At 54.9% G+C, this 14,861-nt stretch overlaps 1 protein-coding gene across 2 annotated transcripts in view; it reads right to left on the bottom strand.

The window, feature by feature from the left end:
- PDE2A (phosphodiesterase 2A) overlaps nt 1–14,861 on the bottom strand; it is a 388,143-nt gene that overhangs the window by 54,007 nt on the left and 319,275 nt on the right. For both annotated transcript variants that reach the window (XM_050950923.1, XM_050951669.1), the window contains 2 exons: nt 14,033–14,088; nt 7,397–7,456 (listed from right to left, as the gene is read on the bottom strand). In XM_050950923.1, coding sequence (XP_050806880.1) covers nt 7,397–7,456; nt 14,033–14,088 — 116 coding nt within the window. The remainder of the gene's footprint in view (nt 1–7,396; nt 7,457–14,032; nt 14,089–14,861) is intronic.

The following is a 14,861-nucleotide window of genomic DNA, read 5'->3' on the forward strand; positions in this document are numbered from 1 at the left end:
AATTGCTGTACAGTACAAACTGTGAACAGTATTCGCACAATCCCAAGAAGGAGCAATGTTTGTCCTTGATTTTAGGCTCTGGCGCATCACAAATGGCTTTCACCAAGTTTGGTTTGGGTTGTGTGTTGTTCCAAGAGATTGTATGTCCTGTATATATCCCTGAGTCGGTACGGAACTGACATTTCTTCTTGCTGATGGTAAGTGTGTGTCTTTGAAGTTTTTCTAGAACCCCTTTTAGGAGGACATCTGTCATAAACAGATAGCTAAGGGTTAATGTCTCTTTCACCTGAAGCACCTGACCAGAGGACCAATCAGGAAACCGGATTTTTTCAACTCTAGATGGAGGGAAGTTTGTGTCTGAGTCTTTGTTTTCTGTCTGCCTGCTTTCTCTGAGCTTTGGAGAAGTATTTCTGCTTTCTAATCTTCTGTTTCCAAGTTGTGAGTACCAAAGAGTTTGTTTCTTTTGTATTTACATGAATATAGTGCTGGAGTGCTTTGATTTGTATTCTTTTTGAATAAGGCTGTTTATTCAATATTCTTTTAAGCAATTGACCCTGTATTTGTCACCTTAATGCAGAGAGACTATTTGTATGTATTTTTCTTTCTTTCTTATATAAAGCTTTCTTTTAAGACCTGTTGAAGTTTTCTTTACTGGGAAACTTCAGGGAAGTTGAGTCTGTACTCACCAGGGAATTGGTGAGAGGAAGGAGTCAGAGGGAGATCTGTGTGTGTTGGATTTGTTCGCCTGACTTTGCATACCCTCTGGGTTGGGGGGGGGGGGGGAAGGGAGATTGACTCGGTAATTCTGGTTTCCAGGACTGGGAATGGAGAGGGGGAGTCACTCTGTTTGGATTCGCAGAGCTTGTGTCTGTGTATCTCTCCAGGAGCACCTGGAGGGGGGAAGGGGAAAAGGATTATTTCCCTTTGTTGTGAAACTCAAGGGATTTGGGTCTTGGGGTCCCCAGGGAAGGTTTTTCAGAGGGACCAGAATGCCCCAAAACACTCTAATTTTTTGGGTGGTGGCAGCAGTACCAACTCCAGGCTGGTAACTAAGCTTGGAGGTTTTCATGCTAACCCCCATATTTTGGACGCTAAGGTCCAAATCTGAGACTAAAGTTATGACAACATCATGTTCAGATTCATCTTTCAATGTCATCTAGGAAGTAAGTACCATCCCTTCTCTCTCCAAAAATGCCACACATTCTCTGGAATACAGTTGTTGCAGAGGCGAACCCAAATGGCATCCACTGGAATTGGAATGAACCTCATGGAGTGACAAATCAAGGGTCATAAAGACTCATGCCTCCTTCAAGGTGTGCGATGTTTCACTGATGTTGGGTAGAGCATGACAATCCATGACAACGTTGGAGTTTAGATCTCTCAAGTCCACACACATACAGACGGCACCATGAGGCTTACTGGCGAGAACGACAGGATAAAGAAACCCGTTCTGATTAATCAACCGATTAAATGATACCTGCTTTGCATGATTTCAGAATCTCCTCCTTGAGCGGTTGTCTCCATGCAAATGTACGTTTAGCACTTTATCTTGTACAGGCACCATACTGTTTTTTGGCTGGATCTTGTGCTTGTTCTAACATCTGTGGTATCAGTGAAAACTACTGGAAAGTCAGAGATGATTCCTGGTTGTGGCCTGTCCTCAGTTTACAGGGCAGATTCTGTGCTACTGGGATCTAATATCCTCTGAAGATCCTTTTGATGATTCCGTCCTAAAATAGAAACTCCCTTTTGGGCTTCATAGCTTTTCCCTTGGACATTCCAGCCTTTGCATAAACTAGCCATTGAAGGGGATGGGAGATCCACCATACTCTCTGGGATAGATGTCAGGAGGCTGCAACTGAGGTTGGGAGCTGACAAATACAGTAGAACCTCAAAGATATGAACACCAGAGTTACGGACTGACCAAATGGACACCAAGTGAAACTGGAAGTAATCAATCAGGCAGAAGGAGAGACAAAAAAAAATAGCAAATACTGTACTGTGCCTGTATTGCATATTAAAGGTAAGCCCATCTGGGCTGATGGTCCCCACCCCCATGCATAGGGCAGCCTCTTGCAGCATGAGGCTGTGCCTGTCCGCTCAAGGCAGCTGGATCCAGGAGAGCAGGAGCAGTGCTGGGGTCTGCACTGCTTTCACATCTCCAACACGCCCAGGCCTGGAGGGGGACACGCTGTTTTCAAACATACACACATACACACCCCAGGAGGGGGATAAGCTTGCAAAGTCTTGCTGGCACTGAGTAGGGAGTTCCACTGCTGTTGAAGCCTGGCCTGGAGTATCAGCTGCTGGATCTGGAGCCCAAACTGTGCTCTGTTCAGAGTTATGAACATTTCAGAGTTCCGGCCAACCTCCATTCCCGTGGTGTCCATAACGCTGAGACTCGACTGTGGCACAGCGGAGAACTGGTTGGCAATTATAGTGCAAGGCAGGTGAACCAGAATCCGCTAACGTTCCTGCCTCCTGGCCCTCGACTCACCTTTCGCTGTGATGGGGGTGATCTCCTGTCCCTGTGGGGATTCAGTTTGCCACCATCCTCATCTGTGGCAACTCCAGAAACAATATGGACAGCAGACTTACAGACGTCAGCCAAGCGTCCTTCTGCATCGCACACTGATTTCTTGGCAGGGCCCACTTAAACGTTTGCCTTGTCTCCAGGGTCACCGCATCTGTAGCACAGGTAGCAGTGTGGTGTGTGGGAGGGTAAAGGCACCGTGGAGGTAGACGTAGGTACAGGTGCCGGTTTTCTCATTTCCCCAGGGGTGCTCAACCCCTACTCCACCCCAGGCCCTGCCCCCACTCCCCCTTCCCCTAAGGCCTCAACCCCACCTCATCTTTTCCCGCTCCCACCCTGCCTCTTCCCATCCTGTTCTGCCTCCTTCCTGGAGTGCGCCACACCCTCACTCCTTCCCACCCCCAGCGCCTCCTGCATGGCACTGAACAGTTGATCTGCGGCGGGCAGGAGGTGCTGGGGGGAGAGGAGGGAGCTGATTTGCAGGGCCGCCAGTGGGTGCTTCAGCCCCAGAGCACCCACAGAGCCGGCACCTATGGACTTAGGAGTTTGCAGGTTGTAGTCTTGTATCGGACTGCATTCCCCTGCGCAGGCTGGGAGACAATCGGTGCCGCAGATGGTGACACAGCACCGTGGATGGTGCTTTCCACCCGTTGGGCGGTTTCTCGGGTTTTCTCCAAGGCAAAGGCTTTTTATCACAAGGAGTCATTCTGGATCCTTGGAACCGGTCATCTCCCTGACAGTCTGACCCCTGATCATTTCACCTGCGCAAGTGGCAAATTCACAGGTTGCTCGTGACTCAGGTAAGGCAGCTACGCCGAGGTCGGTGGCCTCGTGAGGCATCCGTACACAGGAATAGGACCTGCGATGCTCGGCAACAACACTGAGTGGAGGATTAAAATGATCCTCCAGGGCTCGGAGAGCAGCACCGTACGGAGTCGCATCCTGCGGTGAGTCAGTACCAGGGGGGAGATGCTTGAAGATTAATGTTTTCCTACTGCTGCTTTGCCACAGTGACTCTAGGAAGCACCTAGTTGCAGAAATTAGACTTCTGTTGTGCCCAGGGGAGCAGGGGATCTCCTGGGTTAGGCACGAGGAACGGAGGAGGTGGCAATAAGTGTTGCAGCCCTGGCTGATTGGCTGTGTACAACTACATTCACGGTGCAACTGGGTACCCAGAGCTGCAGAGGAATTTGTGTGCTGGGAGAAAGGAGCCCAGTGAAAAAACAGGCACCAGCTCTTTGAGTTTCTCTTCTCAGCCAGGTGAAGCTGCAGATCACAGCAGACACACACACATTGGGGTGCTGTCTGCACCTAGCTAGATACAACACGGGCCCTGCCCGGGAGAGCTCACGGGCTAAACAGACAAAGTAAGGCTTTTTATTCCCATTCTAGCAGATGGGGAACAGAGGCCCAGCGATTTGCCCAAGAGAGGAGGAAATGTGGGTTCTATTCCTTGCTCTGATACGGACACGCTGTGGGACATTGAGCAAGTCACTCAGCCTCCCTGTGCCTCCGTTTCCCCTCTGTACAAAGAGGATCACAGCCCTGCCCCGAGGGGCGTGCGAGGATAAGCGCATTAAAGATTGCAGGGTGCTCGGATGACAATGACATTAACAGAGCACTTCCCCATTGACGCAGCAGAGGGCAGCAGTGCACAGACAAGCCAGATCTAGCCAAACTCCCCGCTACGGCCGCGTGCTGCACACGGTGTGTGTTGAATCTTGTCGGGTCTCTCCAGCACTCAGCTGCCTTAATTGCCCTGACAAGACCATATTGATTTCCATATTCTCCGAGGGCAGCTGGGGCTTTGGCTCCTGAACGAGCGGCGCTGCTTTTCTCCCACTAGCCTGAGAGCTAGCCACAGCACCGCTGGCAAACAGCTGGTGATGCGCGGTGTTCAGCGTCCCACTCTGGGGAAGTCTTGCCGAGAGCTGGCTTTTCTCCGGTGCTTGGCCCCGGCTCCTCGATCGTCAGAATGAAGGCTGAAAAAAACCAGTGTCTCCCTAGACGCCGTGATGCCACCCACCGCAACCACTAGGAACTACGAAGGGATCCAGCTCAGCCCATGCCACTCCCAGTGTCCATGCCCGTGCCACCGAGGCTGGAAGGCAGTCACTGCCAGCAGCCAAGCCGGCTGCAAAGGGCTCAAGCTTTCTTCATAAAACTTCACCATCAGCTTAGCGCCGCAGGCTCCAAAAAGAACCATTTGTCCTTTATTCCAAAACGTGTGTGACCACGTTAATTTCACTGTTGCTTGTTCTCAGCCCCTTTTTCTGTCTCTCCCCCGACTTCCTTCCCCTTTGTCCCTTTTGACGCTGACCATAGAGGGGAAGGGGGCAGGGAAACAAACATAGTTTCAAAGTAGCAGCCGTGTTAGTCTGTATCCGCAAAAAGAACAGGAGTACTTGTGGCACCTTAGAGACTAACACATTTATTTCAGCAAAGCTTTCGTGGGCTAGAACCCACTTCATCGGCTGCATAGACTGGATAAATATTTATCTTCTTTCTGTGTGTTCCATTCTATGCAGCCGATGAAGTGGGTTTTATGCTAAATCAATTTGTTAGTCTCTAAGGTGTCAAAAGTACTCCTGTTCTTTTTGCAAAAATGGTTTTGTTTTTCAGGTTTCGTCAGAAATAATTGGGGAAAGGATTAAAAACTGGCCTGGTCAGCAGGAGGGGGGCTTTATAAACTCCGTCTCTTCATCTTTCTGTGCTTTCGGGGAGACTAATGTCTCCTTCCTCCCACTCTTTGCTGCCCGTGTCTATTTTAAGCTGTATGGGGCAGGGCCCTCCTCTCACGCCGTGTCCAGGCAGAACCTAGCATAAGTGGAGGCGATCTCAGCTGGGGCCTCTGCTAACTTACTGATTTAATGCCATTAAAGCACTAGGAGATCTCCTGACGGCGGGAGCAGAGAAGGACAAGGGACTGTTATAATGAATATATCTTCCATATACGTGGGATCTTCTGTTCCGAGGGTGCTAAAGCACTCGACCAACTAGCAGCTCATCCATCCCGGAGGAGGCGTTTCTACTCACTCTGCGCTGAAGTGGTGAAATCACAGAGCAGTTTCTAGTTGCTCCACTTTTCTATTCCTGTGTAAGTGTCCTCTTGCTTTCCAGCCGGGGGCCACACCCCAGAGAGGTTTCAGAAGAGGCCAGGTGGGGTTGGAAACTCACTTGGCAGAGCCCATCTGGGCCAGCGCAGCAGGATAGTATTAGCCCAGTGAAATCAGTGGCAAAGGTCCCACTGACGGCAGCGCAGTTTGGATCTGGCCCATCTCGTCACTATGACATCAGTGGGCGGGCGCAGTAACTGGCTCCTGGCCGTTCCCCAGCTGCTGTCGGTCTGATCCACTCAGCGGCTCAGAAAACCCTGCGTTCCCAGCGTCCCCTTTGCACATCAATTCAGATGTCCCAGGCAGCTGGGGCCTTTCCCTGGCGTGAGGCGAACCCCACCAGGTTGGAGTGGGAACAGGTCTCTGTGAGACACAGCCGGGCCTCGTCTGTCTGCCACGCTAGCGCCTGGGAGAGCCACAGGAGCAAACTCCGAATCCAGGCTTCACCGCGGAGGTGGGCACTGAGCCAGGGATTTTGGCTCTGGAGCTGGATGTCCCCAGGGTTCCTCGATTCCAGAGCCAGCAGGGACCTGTGTGATCCTGCCTAACACAGGCCAGAGAAGTGTCCCCATAATTCCTAGAGCAGAACTAGAGAACCTTCCCGTAGTGAGTTAAACATGGCCAGGGATGGAGAGTGCACCGTTCCCCTTGGTAAGTCATCATAGTGGGTTCTCCATCCCTGACAAATGGTTCAGAATGGGAGCGGGGAGGGAGATCGGATCCTGCTCCCTCTGGACCTGGCTTTGCTGCTGTGACCAGCAGGAGGCAGCACCATCACCAGGCAGAGGAAGGAGCGAGAACTCCCCGCAAAGCTGGCTGGTGGGTGAAATTTCCAGGCCAGCCCTGCTGAGCCAAGGGGAGCCTGGAGATTTGAGGTTTGTCTGGTGCCATTCCCTCCGCTACTACTCTCCCTCCCAGTCCCCCCCCAGCCATGGCATGGCTATTTCTCATCCCCAGGATGATTCTCATTCCAGGCACAGCAAAGGGAGGCTTCTAACCCAGGGGCAGCAGATGGGGAGGGAGGCCTCCTGCTGCAGACAGACACCAGCAAATGTGTGTATGCACTGATCCCACCCCAGCACATCCCCACTCACACCAATGCAGATCCCCTCTGCATACCTGTTCAGAGAAACCCCTGGCACACACAGAGCCCACCTCCCCTACACACGTACACACACACGCAGATCAACTGCGCGTGCACACACACACAGACTCACACAGATCCCCTGTACACATGCACACACACACAGGCGTCCGCACACACACAGAGATCCCCTGCACACATGCGTGCACACAGAGAGATCCCCTGTACAAGTGCACACACGTGCACACACACGCACACACACAGATCCCCTGTACACATGCGCGCACACACACACACACAGATCCCCTGCACACATGCATGTGCACACACACACACACACACACACACACACACACTATGGGGGAAAGGTCACTGAGTCTCTTTATCCCCCAACCTGCCACCACCCCCTACAGCCTCCCCCAGGGCACGCCACCAGGCCGTTCCCCCTCTGGCACCCAGGGTAAGGACTGGGTGCCAGCACCGGAGTCCCCTTTGGCTAATGCTGACGCAGGCTGCCCCAGGGAGCTGGGCAGCAGGGGCACTGGGCAGGAGTGTGACTGATCCCCTGGGCACCCTGGCTGGCAAAGACCTGTAGCCCCATCCAGCAGGGGCACCGCCAGGTACTGCAGAAGGCGCAGGGCAGGGAGCCCCGGCGTTACTCACATGCTGCTCCAGCACCCGCAGGTTCTGCTCGTCCGACTCGCTCAGCCGCCCACAGTGCACCTGGTGGGGCAAGGGGAGACAGTGAAGACATGGACACCCCTGCCAACTGCAGTCTCCCACCCTCAGCGCTGACCAGCAGCCTCCCCGTCTTCCCAGTCCTGCGCCCGTCCCCCGATCTGCTGAGGCCTGCAGCAACCTAGCTCTGCTGCGGCCAGGGACTACTAGGGCCAGATGGGTGAGAATCGCACGGGACAAATGAACAGTCAATAGGCAACAAGAAAGCAACAGAAATGGATGAGCAGCGCTGCGCCCCCTGCTGGCAGGCACTGTGCGCACCCCCAGACGAGCTGGCCTTTTCCCAGAGCACCACGTGGCTCTCCAGAGCGATGGAGCCTGCGCTATCCTGCCCAGAGCGCAGCCAACTCTCCCGCCACAACCCTGCTCTGCCGGCCGCCCTCGGCCTCTCTCACGCCCTTAGCACCCCCGTCCTGCAGGTCCAGCGATGGGGTCCAGATAACCCACCTGTGCCTCTAGCTCGGCCCTGCTGCCTGGGGGCCACGGGAGAGCAGGGAGCGCCAGAGACGTCACCCTGTTCTCCGCAGAGCCGTGAGCCCACATCCAAATGCCTCTGAGCCGCGGGGCCATCTCTGGCCTCCAGCAACGTGGGTAGACACGGGCTGCTCAACCCAACTGTACTGGTGGTGTCTGCCCACATCTCGCAGCCAGCAGACCGGGAACGGGCCCACCAGCCATACTGCTGTCAGCCAGACAACAGCGAGCAAATTAAAAAGCCACCTCCAGGCTGGGCCGGGCCTTTAAGCTGGGAGGTCAATGAGCATCATAACAGCATTGACAAGGCTAGCTTGTATGTTCCCGGTTCCTTCTGTGCACACATCTCAAAGGCCTTTATGAATGCCAATGCATTAAGCCTCCCAACCAGCCCAGGAGGTAGGTCAGTGTTTTTATCCTCACCAGACCATTGGGGAAACTGAGGCAGGGAGCCGGGAAGCAGCTGCCCTCAGTGTCTCTGGGCACCAGTGACAGAGCTGGGAACAGAATCCAGGAGTCCTGAATCTAGCAAGCCTGACTCCCAGCCTGGTGCTACGTTGCAGTCGCTCTGAAGAAAGGTTTTCTCTGGGACCCAACGCGTTTGCTTTGGGGCCATTTACTATATAGAAACTCAGGCCAGTTCAATCCACCCCAGGGCCTTGTTTGACTCTCGCTCACACAAGCGGGAATTGGGAGGAAGGCCAAGGAAATCCATGGAGTTTGCAGCTGCAAAGCCGGCCCCACTAGCCGCAGGACCATGCCCGTCGCTCTGTAACAGCTGGTCTCGCCGCGCTGACTTCAGACGTCCAGCGACGCCGGCGGCCATGCAGACGGGCTCAGGCTTCACCAGCCACGGCCGGAAGTGGTGCTTTGCCTAGCCAGGCAGCTGGGCTGAGACTAGCTCTCTGTCCACGCTGGCTTGTCCAGACTGCGCTGGATTAGGACAGCTGATGGTGCAGCCAGGGGGTGAGCTTGAACTGCTCAGCCTGCCATTTCCAGCTCCTATCTTCAACCCCTAGCGGGCGACAGCCAGCAGAGCAGCTGGACAACTAGAGAGCAACATTTCGTTGGGCAAAAGCAGCCCTGGGCCTTGAGCTAAAGGATGCACTTTCCTTTGACCCCCATGAGCTCTGGATCAGCACCTGGAGCCTGCAGATGAAGTGATAACGTCTGTCATATTTTTATTATGCCGATGCGTGCCTCAGTTTCCCTCCTGTACTTTGCATTACTGCCCGGTGGAGGCAAGAGGGTTAAATCTGCCCTTGGGGCAGGGCAGGGGACAGGAGGTGTGTGCCTGGCCTAGCTGTAGCAGTGTCTGGGTCATGAGAGCAGCCCCCTCGCCATGCAGGAGAGCTGAAGCCAGTCTCTGTGCAGCTGCCCCTTACAGAGGAGCGGGTCCCCTTGGGTGTCTGGCCCACTGACCAGGGACCTCCAAGGGACTGTTTCGAAGCTGTGGCGTAGCTCTGGGACAAGCCTGGAGCCCAGCCCCTCGGCCGTTGTAAATCCACAGAGCTCTTGTAGTGAGGCCGATTCGACCGGCTCAGGATCCCCCCATGCCCTGCAGGAAAGGCTGCGTGCGATGGTGTGGTAGGACCCCAGTGTTATTCAATGGACTCCACCCTCTGGTGCAGGTGGGCTGGCGGAGGCACCTGCACTACGCAAAGGCACCAGATGGGCCTAGACATTGAGTCTCATAACACCTCCCTGCTGCTACTCACCAGTGTTTGGAGAGCTCTTGGGATCTGCGGGGAAATGGCGCTGGAGCAAGGCCCCACTTCGGACTAATTGATCGGCAAAAGCCTTTCCAAAGCAACCCAGACTGATGGAGCGGGAGGTTGCCCGGCCACCTGGCTTTCGCCAGCGATAGCAATCCTCAGGCTTTGCCTGCCCCTGGGGCCAGAAAGACAAACAGAGAGCTCAGCTGGGCATATCAACGAAGCGCTGCTTGACTCCGGCACGTAGGGCCAGCAGCCTGCTCTGACCTAGACAGGTGATTTGTCAACCGGCTCAGAGCTCCCCGTGCTGGCCACTGCGGCACGTCACGCTGGCTGGGCGAAGAAGCAAATTCACCCCAATACACAACGGGTGGCAGAGCATGGGTGTGTTTGTGTGTGTGTGTGGAGAGATCACAAGAATGCGGTGTGTGCGTCAACCATTTTGCACCATGTGTCTCTTGTGATCACCTTTTCCTTGGCTCCCGGTAAGACATGCTCGGGTTCATTAGCTCTCTTCCTCCAATTCACAGTAGCGGCTCTCAGCCACCCACCAGCTGCCCATCGCTCACACTAGGTACCTGGAAAATGACTATCACCGGCACACCTGAAAAGAGACGCCGGGGGCACTGACAGAGAGGAGATAGCTTCCACTGCTGCCTGTGCTGCAGCATGCCTGGGGCAGCCAGCCGCTGTCCTCAGCTCTCAACCCCCAGACTCTCAGGGATTTGGGGTTCAGTGCTACCTTTGCAGCTGGAACCCATCTTACACTTGGAGTGTGTGTGTGCTGGAACATGTACCCCTGTGTGTTACAGCATGTGTGTTAGAACGTGTACCCCTGTGTGTTACAGCATGTGTGTTAGAACGTGTACCCCTGTGTGTTACAGCATGTGTGCTAGAACGTGTACCCCGGTGTGTTACAGTATGTGTGTGCTAGAACATGTATCCCTGCATACTACAGCATGTGTGTTAGAAAATGGACCCCTGTGGGTTACAGCACATGTTAGAACATGTACTGCTGTGTGTTACAGCATGTGTGCATGAGAACACATACCCCTGTGTGTGTCTGTCTGTGTAACACCATCTGTCTGCCATGCACATGTGTGTGACAGCCCATAGGCATGTGCATGGCAGACAGATGTGGTTACACAGACAGAGAGGCTGTGGGTATTTTCTTTGCTTCTCAATTCCAGTCCCCTGTCCCCCTCTGTCAGATTGGTGTGTGAGTAGCTCCTAGCTCGTTACTGTCTCTAATTAATTAGCGCTTTGCTCTTAGCAACTGCTTGCAGGCTGACAACACTAACAAGCTGGGCCAGAACGGTATCCAAGAACGGCCCAGCAAGGCTTCTCGCTCTTCATCGTTCCAAGAAGCTGAACCAATGCCAGGCGCTTTCTGTGGGAAGCAGCGAGGTCTCCGCCTCCCTACTCAGCTCCGAGACATCAGGCATCGCCAGCAAGCTAATGGGCTGTTTGCTCTCCTAAATCAGTCATTAAGTAACAGAATCACCTGCTCTCAGAGGGGCCTGCTGCCACTTGGAAGTGGCATTAGTGAATTAGAGCGTGAGCTGTTTGAGAGGAGAGGCGCGGCATGAGAGTCGCTGAACGGGCCAGGGTGGCTCGGATTGGCAGATCTTCCCATGGAGTCTCCGGACGTGTGCTGGATACAGTGGGGAAAGCAACTGAGCAAATATCCCAGGCCAAGCTCTGACTTCGAGGAGGAAGAGGATCTGAAGACTCACTGGTGTCTGTGTCCCTGTTGCTTTGATGTTTTACGGGGATGGGCACCAGTGCCAAGCCCTTAGACAGCCTTTTAAGTGTGTCGCCATTAGGGTTTTATGCCAGATTAGCTTAGTGAAACTGGCGCAGCTCTTTTAGCACAGGGCAGGCCGCTGAGTGCAGTGACTGTATTTCCATAGTGCCCGTGGCGTGGAAGGAGCTGGACAGACCAGGGACATGACCCAGCACCTGCCCCTGGGAGCCGAAATTGGACGGAGCCCCACGGAGCTGCACCTGCGGCCTCTTTGGGGCTAGATCTGAACTCTGCCATTTGGGAGGTGGGGATGGGATGGAGGGAGAAGGGGGCTGAGGAGGGACAGAGCGAGGAAGGGATTTACGTATGTGAAAGGGCGCAAGTGTGCCACGCAGAAGTGGCTTTGACAGCAGAGGCGGCTTTGCGTGATGGGCATAGGGCTACGCAGGACCGCCCAGGTCCCCTGCTACTGTAGGCAGCCCTGTTGCACAATGCAGGTCCAAAATCTACAGAACTGTCTTAAAACTACCCTGTAACCCACCATCCTCCCAGGAATGGACCCTGCTAACTGGGATCAGCCCTCTCCAGCCTGTGATAGCCATTGTCTCTTTTCGACACTCTGGCAACGCTTGTCTAGCATGTCACGCCAACAAAGTCCCCCTGAACTGAACAGCCTGAGTTGCGTGTGTGAAAGGACATACGTGTACATCACATATGTAGGACTACGTGTTTGCCTCGTGCCTGTGAAAAACCCGCAGGAGCCTCCCACAGCTGGCGGCATGTCTGACTGGTGCATGGGCCTCGTGCATGGAGGTGCCACGCGGCAGAGAGGAGAACATGTCACATCTGTGCGAGCCCTTGGCACGTACGTGAACACACGTGTGTGTGAACAGCGGCGGGGCTGGGAGCGCTCCCCAGCAACGGGCCCAACACATGAGTTTGAGAAAGGTCAGTGCTTGTTAATTATCATAATTCCTTTTTAATAAGCACTGGAGAAAAATCTCTTGCTGCTTGTCTTGCTCCTTAATCCACTTAAACCCTCCTCTCTCCCTGATCCTTGGGCTGATTAGCGGGAGCTGTGTTCCCCGATGGCATCGGGACCTTTTCAGGGCTGAGCCCAGGCGGTATGTGCTGAGAGGCAGACAGGGGCTCTTCGTTAACCTTGCATTTCATCTCGCTGCCCTCTTCACGTGTGCCTCGGGCTGGGAGGAATCCACTTCAATGCAAGCGTTCAGAAGAGCTCACTCCTGCCGGGCTCCTGGCCCCCGCCAGGCCCATCACAACAGCCTGCTTGGCACACGGCTGCTTGCCAGTTGCAGCGGTCCCTGCACCAGCCAGCCCACAGCTTCCTGCGCTACGCTGGTGTGTGCAAACCCCTGACCGCACAGGAGCAGTTGACACGAAACAGAGCAGCTTACAACCCAGAACAGCCCTGCGGCCAGGCGGGACTCCACAGCCATAAGCAGGAATTGAACCCCTGGCCCTCTGCTCTAAAGGCACTCACCTACCATCTTCTGCTGCAGTCTAGGGCCTGCTGCTGCCTCCCGTGCACCCCCGAGGGGGCAGCGGAGACACGCGCATTGGCCAGTACGTGGCACTCTGGCGCTCTGGGGAGTGGAGCAGGTAGGTGCCCAGGCTCAGAGCACCCTGCTGAGGATGAGGGTCCGGCGATAGCTGATGAGCTTAGCTTTACCTTGACTCATCTCAGCAAGGGACGGCGCATTCATGCTGACTGCTCCTAACCCAGCAGGGGGCTGATCTGTCCAGTCACGGCCAGGCTCTGGTGTGGCCCCCGGGCTCCATTTAATAGAGGAAAAATGACTGGCCCCCTCCGCAGTTCTACCCCTTCGCCCGCAGGGGGAGCCAGGGAGCAGCACATACAGCTGAGCGCCCGGGAGCAAGGCACCCTCAGTTCTCTGGCTTCACCTCTAGAGGGAGCCAGCGAGCTTCCATTCCCATGTCCGCTAGGTCCGGGCGTCCACCCGGCTGCCCCGGGCTGGTCGTTGTAAAGGTAGCGGTGACCAGCGGCAGCTGGGCAGCCCAGAGATGGGTGGGAAGCCGGTGGCAGCCATCCACCCCATGCACCCCCCAGAAACTAACGCTCGTACGGCCAGACTTTGTGAGATCTGCCCCAGCCGGTGGCACCCATGTGAGGACACAGCCAGGGCAGGGGGCAATCCTGGGCACCCATGTGGGCACATCCCATGCACCGATCAGATCCAAACCCTGCCTGCAGCTGATGGCTACAGGGAGAGGTGGCCAGTCAGTCCCTTGCAGGAACGGGGCCAGGGCCTGGGGCAGCAAATCACCCCCCTTTCCACCTGAGCTAAAGCCCAACCCCCTTGGATAGGGAGCATGTGGCAGGCTCACGGTCTCCGGGCCGAGAGAAGCCAGCGTATTGGGGCTGCGTGGGGCTAAGCAGCTGCTGCATCCCACTGCATAGGTTCCTACGTCACATGGGGGGCAGGTGGGGAGCTGGGGGCCCGTCTGTGAAGGGCTGTGCAATCCTGAAGCACAGACACTTCTGTATACAAAGTCTGGCCCCAGAGCATGTCTTGGCTGCCCGTTCCTCTGGCCTGCCCCCTTCCAGCTTTCTCCCCTTCCCACTAGCTGTCATTCACTTACCAGGATGACAGCGACCACCTCCCCTGAGTCCTTGTCCACCAGCGGGTTTATCAACACTGCAAAGCAAGACAGCAAAGTCAGCCCGGTGCAGAGGAGACGCAAAACTAGGGTGATAATAGAGGCAGCAGGATGGGGACACATGCTGGCATTTGCAGACTTGGTGATGTCTGGTGAGATACCACAGATGGGTGGGTAGCTATCCATCCGCCCCATGTACGCTCCTTTCCATCAGTCCATCCATCCATCCATTCACTCACCTCATGTACCCCCTCTCCATCAATCCATCCATCCATTCACTCACCTCATGTACCCCCTCTCCATCCATCCATCCCAAGTACCCCCTCTTCATCAATCCATCCATCCATCTATCCACCCCATTTACACTCCTTTCCATCCATCCACCCCATGTACCTCCCTCTCCACTCATCCACCCCATGAATCACAGTCTCATCCATCCATCCCATATACTCCATTATCTATCCATCCATTTCTCCCTTCCATATATCTCGCTCTCCATCCATCCCACATACCTTGCTCTCCATCCCTCCTTCCCTCCATCCATTCATCCATCCCACGTACCCCCCTCTCCACCCAACCCATGTACCCCTTTGTCCATCCCTCCATCCCCCCACGTACCCCCTTCTCCATCCATCCATCCCACGTATCCCCTTCTCCATCCCTCCATCCATCCCATGAAGTCCAGTCTCCATCCCTCCATCCCCCTATCCATCCCATGTTCCATCCATCGATCTATCCCATGTGCTTCGTGGTCTGTCTCTCCCACATACCCCACGACAGAGCTGTTGATTGATCTATCTGTGCCCTGCAC

Source organism: Gopherus flavomarginatus, chromosome 1, assembly GCF_025201925.1.
Source record: "Gopherus flavomarginatus isolate rGopFla2 chromosome 1, rGopFla2.mat.asm, whole genome shotgun sequence".
NCBI lineage: Eukaryota > Metazoa > Chordata > Testudines > Testudinidae > Gopherus > Gopherus flavomarginatus.